This window comes from Kryptolebias marmoratus, linkage group LG24 (genome assembly GCF_001649575.2).
Source record: "Kryptolebias marmoratus isolate JLee-2015 linkage group LG24, ASM164957v2, whole genome shotgun sequence".
NCBI lineage: Eukaryota > Metazoa > Chordata > Actinopteri > Cyprinodontiformes > Rivulidae > Kryptolebias > Kryptolebias marmoratus.
The window spans coordinates 19015040-19022344 of record NC_051453.1 but is presented as its reverse complement, the minus strand read 5'-3'; the positions used below and the strand labels follow the sequence as shown (position 1 = coordinate 19022344).

The 7305-nt window shown below is 38.2% G+C and overlaps 2 protein-coding genes across 2 annotated transcripts in view; both read right to left on the bottom strand.

Annotated features, from left to right (window-relative positions):
- gpr17 (G protein-coupled receptor 17) overlaps window positions 1-3553 on the bottom strand; it is a 7105-nt gene extending 3552 nt beyond the window's left edge. Inside the window, exon 1 of the mRNA XM_017423392.3 lies at window positions 3243-3553. Within this exon, the coding sequence (XP_017278881.2) occupies window positions 3243-3423 (181 nt within the window). The 5' untranslated portion in view covers window positions 3424-3553. The remainder of the gene's footprint in view (window positions 1-3242) is intronic.
- A 1235-nt stretch (window positions 3554-4788) lies between these two features.
- LOC108240210 (unconventional myosin-VIIa) overlaps window positions 4789-7305 on the bottom strand; it is a 28034-nt gene continuing 25517 nt past the window's right edge. The window contains exon 48 of the mRNA XM_017423510.3: window positions 4789-6584. Within this exon, the coding sequence (XP_017278999.1) occupies window positions 6492-6584 (93 nt within the window). The 3' untranslated portion in view covers window positions 4789-6491. The remainder of the gene's footprint in view (window positions 6585-7305) is intronic.

Sequence of the window (7305 nt, the reverse complement as noted above, 5' to 3'; positions counted from 1 at the left end):
TCCACACTCTCTATTTCTGAATTGAGAAAGCTCCTCGGATGAGAAGCGAAACGTCTTCAGCTACAGAATAGAAGTCCAGTTGTTTTTGTTTTTTAACTTTTTTTGAATTTACCATGGCCTGGATGACTGAGAATCTACACCAGCATTTCACCTTTTGTTGTTTTTGTAAGACTGTGTAAAGCATGCTTGTTTACAGAACATATAGGAAGTATTACAGGCTTCTGAGTGGTTTGAGTCAAGAACTTTTGATTATAAAAAATAGTTCATTGTTAGTATTCTGAGAGTAAACCACCTCAGTGACAGGAAACTTTACCAGTCCAGACTACTCAAAACACACAAAACAGACACCAGGCAGGGTGAGTTTTTGTTGTTGTGCCAGTTTTACAAGGTAACAATGGATGGCAGTGTCCCTGGTCAGTGTGCCCTCAGAGAACATAATTGCTTCATTCTGACCATTAGACTTCCTCTACAAAGTACAGGAAGTCAGACCAAGTCATTAGCTCTTCTCTCCTTCCTTTGCAACTTAACTGGCTCAGCAGTCTAGCATGCAGCAAATATTTTATCTGGGTTTGTAATAAAAGTTACACATCACTTAGTAATTCTCTGATAATGTGCTGTCTGCAGCTTTGTCATGAAAGTGCAGAAAACTTATACTTTCACACATGAGCCTAAATAAATATATCTTTCTTGTTGGCCTCATCAGATAACAAATAATACACTGTAGCTAATGTTTTTTAGCTTGTCCTAATTCATGTTACCAGGTTTGTTGCCACGCAGTGGTTTGCAAAGTATCTTAAAATATTTCTAACTTTGCGATGTATTGAAAAGGAAAATTAGTGTAAGAATACATTTGACTGTGTAAAGTCAAGAAGTTAGCCTGTTAGCCAACTATTTGTACATCAAACGTCCTAGAACCCAGTATTGTTTATTTTAAATTATTTTACAAAAACTTTGTTAGAGTTAAATTCTACCAAAAATATTGATAAAAAAGGGAAGTAGGATTTGTGAACAAACTGGATGTCTCATAAATTCTATGAGTATACACATGAACACACAATTAGCAATAAAGAAACAAGATGTTGGGCAGATGTTAGCTAAAGGTTTTCTAAAAGCTTTCTCATACGAAGCCCCACAAAAAGCTTAAATGAGCTTTTTATGTAGACATGACAGATGTGCGGCAATTTATTATACAGATAATCAACATAAAAATGATGGCTAAAGAAGCTCCACTTTCTTCTGTTATTCAAAAATGAACCCAGCAATATCTGACTTAAGGGCACTGCTATGTTGCATTTTTGGAGACAGAGTCTGTGTACTCGGGATGTGGAGCTGAAAGCCCCAACAGTTTCTCCGCACAAAATTATAGTGTGTTTTAGGCATTAGATAATGAATTACAATGAAACATATGATAAAAGGTTTTTGATAACTAAGCTGTTGTTTAGCCTATACACCACTTTTTACCATATAGATTTTACTGATAAAATTTATGAAACAGGTTGTTAGACTGATGGCTATTTTTTAAGAAAATATTTTACTAATATGATGATAAATGCACAGTTAGCTGGTATATGTCAGTACCCTGCTTTACAGTAAATATAGCAGTCCAGTCTAAGAGAGCAACCATTGTTAAGTTAATACAGCGTGCTACACTGGTATTTCCAAAGAAAAAAAAAAGCAATACTACCTTCTCCGAAGTGCAGGATCTGATAATTATAACAATTAATAGCAAAACATTAGACTTCTTGGCTTAGTATAGCTTTTCCCTCAAATATTTATAGTCTGATGTCATGCTGGCAGTAACAAGGCTGATGCCATGTAGCACCTTCCAAGATGGCGGCCCAAAGTCTTCCTTTGCTAGCCTAGACTGCGCTGTGGTTAGCTATATCAGTATATTTCTATTTCAGTGATCCAAATAATGAAGTACAGTAAATGTATGAAATTGAACACTTTGCAGACATTACATAATCCATAGTGAAACCAACAAGGAATTAGAAGATTCATAAATGGGCTGATAGCTGATTTGTGGTAAGTGCGGTCATATAAAATACTTTATTAACATCCTTATCAGAAGTTGAGCTGCTGCCACAAAAGCTCAGTGCAGTTTTATTATCTATCTATTATCTATTATTGTTCTCACAGAAACAGCAATACAGTAATATAATAGTTTAGCACATGTTGTACATTTTTAAAACACGATTAAAATTGACCAATTCATCTTCCAACATTCCCTCTTAGATTGAAAAATGTTTCCAGCTATTTGGACACACCTAAAGGACCACACACTCGGTTGTCCAACGCTGGCAAAGTCCAACTATTCACTCCTCTTTTCCTATTTATCGCTTCTCTTTTTCTTTTGTTTTAGCTGGACATCAGTGTGTTTTGAAAAACAAGTTTAAATTAAATCAAGATGAGGTTTATCTTTTTAGCTCTTGCTTTGATATTTGTGGTGGAGCCAACATCAATACTGTAACATGTGTGACTAATAAACCTGCTTTTTCAAAAGTCATTTCTAGAGCTGAGGGGGTGTTTTTTAATACATCATAGATGACTGACCAACCCAGAAAACACAATGAAAAAACACAAAAAATAGGGAGGGTTGCCTTTGTCTGATGGGATTTAATCTCCCCTTTCACCAGTTCGCTTTTTGATCCATTAGGAGTCAGCCAGATGTAACAGTGTGGGTCCTTTCAGCAAGTGATGTGAGACATGCAGCCAAAGGCGATTCTCAGCCTAACTCAGATTCTGAGTCCCCTTAAAGAAAAGAGCTCCAGCTCCAGCAGGAATAACAAACCAGGTGCAGAACAACTGAATGGAAAAGCATCCATAAATACATCTCTTTGAGGGATAAATCTAGAGAGAAACAATCCTGAAATTTGCTTTCATCAGGGTAGTACCCCGGCATCCTGGCACTGGTCCTGAACAAAACTGACAACTGTAATGTCTGCAAAAACCAGAGCAGAATAAATATAAAATCTAGTATTTGATCTTTAAAAACTGATGATAGATGGTTTTAACTTCAAAACCAAAAAGAAAATGAGAGTTTTTATGAAGTTTGAAGAGAGTAAGATGTAAAAAAAATGGTTATACTTGACAAATATTAACTACAACTGGGAACAGTTGTCCTTGAGTAATTCCCTGCCCCCCCTTATAGAACTTCACACTCTTGTACATCCCTGTCTTAAAAACAGAGTTGGTAAAATTAACACAAAAACATGGTAAGATATGAGAAAGAGAAGACTCACCGGAGCTCTGCAGAGGAAAGGTTTGGCTGCTCACAAGCGAAGAGAACAACAATCGGAGCAGGAGCAGGGAGGTGTTTGTGGAGCCAAGTGAAGACAGAGAGTTTATCTGCAACTCTGTAGAAGAACTTGTGCTCTGACATGAAGAATGCTGTCCTATAACCCCTTCTCTCTCCGTCAGCATGTCCCGAGGAATGAGACTGGAGCTCTTTTTGTCCCTCAACAAATTTGATAACAGAAAGGGAGCCCCGATGAGAGCCTTTCATTTGAACCTTGACACCACACTCTTTTTCTCCATCCCCTTCTCCTCTGAGAGCCACTTGTGCACTCCACAATAGCTTGAGTCATAATAAGCGGCGCATTTCAGCGGCGGGGAGAAGAATGGCATGCCTCAGTCTCAATAAGTTGTGGGGCATGACTCCATGGAAACCAGGCTGGTGCTACACCAAGAGCCTTTAACATGAACTCCCACCCCCTCACTGATAGATAGAGGATGAACTGTTGTTTATTGTGAAATTTATGACTAAAGTCCTAGAGATAGTCTGATAAATTCTAAGGAGGGCCCCCTTGTCCTCTATAGGGTGACTAGAAAAAAAAAACAAGCACAAGCAGGGGGGATGCTTGGAGGAAACAGAGGCCCTTGTTGCTCTCTTGCCTCCTGGGGGCATCCTGAATTGGAATGCCCAAAATAATCAGTCACATATCCATTGCACAGATGTGGAGAAAGGAGCCTCTGGCTGAGCGGGATAATATTTCTTTCATATGTGGCCTCCACAGCTGCGCGTCGGAGACATCGACCCTTTTTCTTCTCTGAATTATAGAGATGCAAATGATATACTGCAGACTTGAATGAAGCCACTATCTGCGCAGCACTGTGAAGACGCTTTGACATCGCTACACTGTTAATCTACTGCCAGCTACTAATTGGGTCGCCTCCCCCACCTTTATTTGGCTCGTTTACTGTACTGTCTCATAACCCTGCAGCTAAAACATGCCTTCGATGTGCATGCTTGTGCCCTAAAACTACTTCAGTTTGAAAAAAGTTTCATATCAGTGTATCCAAAGACTAGTTACTATCAGTTTCTCAGTACAGTGACATTTTCAAAGAACTCTTTGGTTATTTGAAAGTTGCATAGTGCCAGCAAAAGCAGTCTGGGGCTCCTCCAGCAGGAATTTGTTTAAAAATGAAAATATTTGTGTAATGCAAATGGGCAGTAATCTCAAAAGTTTAAAAATAGTGTTTGCACAAATTGCTATGAAATTCTGGAGAGTGGTGTTGTTTTAGGACGACAGCAATCCACGCTGGCCTTGGCTGCATTCAGATTAGGTGCTGAGACATCAACGTTAACAGTCAATACATGAACATTCATAAACTTTCCAAAGAACGTACTTCGAAATGGCCAAAATATCTCTTTAATCTGAACAAATTGTCACTCCCAGGTGCTCGGAGGCCCTTGAGAATGCCAGTGTTAATTGCAAAACGTTCATTCAAGGAAGCTAATTAAAGTTTAGCTTGTGTTATTTATTTTTTTATTTTGAATGGTTCATGTAAAAGTTATACTGTTTGTTTGTTTGTTCGTTTTAAAAAGTACCACATCTTTTTAGCAAATAAATCAATTTTGGGGGAAAAAACAGAAACACCCTCATGACAATTAGAACAATTAACATCAATAACAGATTTTTTTGTGTGTGAAAATGATTTATTTGACAAATTTAGTGAAGAGTAAACAAGTCTTAACAGGGAATGCATCACTGAATATCTTCTCACAGGTTTTACTGGATATGTTGTGTACTGATTCTAGCAATTACTTTCTTTGGTGATTTATAAAGACATGCTCCTTAAAGGTACCCTGTGGAGATTTTAAATACCACTCTTAGTATGGGGCAACATTTCAATGAAGGGGCCCCTGGATTTGGGTGTTTACTACCCAAGCATAAAGACATAAAAATCCCTCTGTGCTAAAAGTTTCATACCGTTCCAATTCCAATTACCTGAAGATCCACCGTGTTACAACAACAGCAGTGAAGAAGACAAATGAAGCAAGAATGCATGTTTAAACATCTTCTACAAACTGTTTCCTTTTAAAAATAGGTCAATTTAACCTTTATGACTTTGGTTAAATCTAATAAAGTTGAAGAAGTATTGCCATAACTGTCCACATAAATGAAATTTAAACAGCATGTGAACAAGCAGCATTTCAGGCACACGTGGGGCGCACTGATTAAAACCCTAATAAGTAATCAACACTCATTCAAATGATATAGTAAATACTTTTTTTCCAACTTGATAAAGCTTTTATGCCCAAATGTGACTCTATAGCATTGTTTTAATGGATTCATGAAAATATAAATAAACTCCACTGCCTGCAACCCTTATGTGAGAATGTTTTGTCTGCTGTGCCTCTGAAACCAGCATGGTGTCAATCATCTCTGCTGAAGGATGTTCTGATGCCGGCAAAGAAATCCCTGTGATTAATTCATAAATCAGTGATTATGTTTCTGCGTGTTGGGAAGCTTACACTTGGCTTGTTGTAAACTATCTAATCATTCCCTCAGCTGTCCCTCCTACAGTATAGATTTGTTTGCTTTACTAAACATGTGTCAGCTGGGCTTGAAACCAGCCACCTGTCATGTGTTGAAAAAAGCAGTAGCACAGAACGGATCTAGATCTGGGTTACAGAAAGTTAGGCCTTAAAGAGCAACACTCAGCACAGAGTGAGTCGGCGAAACACACACATGAAAGGGAGAACAGCAAAACAACAGCGGAGACTTGAAACAAGTGTACTCAGATAAGTGAAATTGACCTGACTAGATACTGACAAAACTAATGCTGTATAAAAAATGATTTCAGATAGCTCTTGAGATTTGGTTTCAACCTGCAAACTTATGGATAAAACCCTGCTGAATTTGGGATTTTGGCACACCACAGTTCCACCAGACAAAGTGTTGACTCATCCTGCATGCAAATAAATGTGCTTTACATTTAGTCACTTTGGGGCCGTTTGGATTTTGGACAGAAAGTTAAACAAAAGGCCAAAGATACCAAAAAGTGCTCAAGCGAATGTGTAAAAACAAAAAACAAAACAAAAAACCCCAGCTTTTTCTCACTTTGAATTATTTTTGAACCCTGCATTAAATTAAAAAATGAGAAATTGACAAGTGCTTTTTGTTTTACACGCCACAAACAAAACTGGGTATTCTTTTCAAGACGTACAACATGTCCTGCAGCTTCCAGTGCTGGCTGTGGAGACTTCACATGTTGAAGTGCTGGTTCCTGGTTTGCGCTTTTCTCTCTCTGGAGTACATGTTCACGTAGGAGGTTATTAGATCATCCATCTTGTAGCCCTTAAAGATAAAAGAAAAAAAAAATGAATGAAAATGAAATGGAAAGAACAGATCAAGCTTCTCATCCAGGGACTGGGTCACTGGGCTGCGAGTATTAGTGTTGTAGAAAAATAAGATTCAGGTTCTCTGAGATGGCCTCATTAGGTGTATCAATCAATCAATCAATCAAATTTTATTTGTATAGCACATTTCAGCAGCAAGGCATTTCAAGGTGTAACAGATCTGTCCTGTAGACTGCATATCTGTTCACAGTTCAGTGTTAGGTCATGATAACCTCTAAGTGATATGGCCATCCAGTTATGTTGACATTGGTGGTGTTGTTATGTCTTACTAATAAAACTTTATTTAAACAAGCACTTTCTTCTGCCCAGATCTGTCTCATCCCTGGGATGTTCTGCTAGACATTGGGGTCTGGGTCTTTCTGTCTCCCTTATCTGTTTGCCACAACATTGAAGAACGACATTCATGACTCAGAACGTCTTACGACTTTCTTGGTGGTTTTCGATTTTCTCTCATGGGTTGCAGAAGCAAGCAATCCTGCATAGCGTTTTGAACATGTTCAGAAAATTTGTGACCATTTCTCTGAGAATAGTCACAGAGAAGACTCAAGTGTCTCAAACGCATCAAAGTTTTGTCATGGGTGTCCCCGACCCGTCTCAAGAGCATTAGAGCTGTATTTTGAACCGTTTTGCAAGCTTTTTTTAGAGCTTTTTTCAGATGA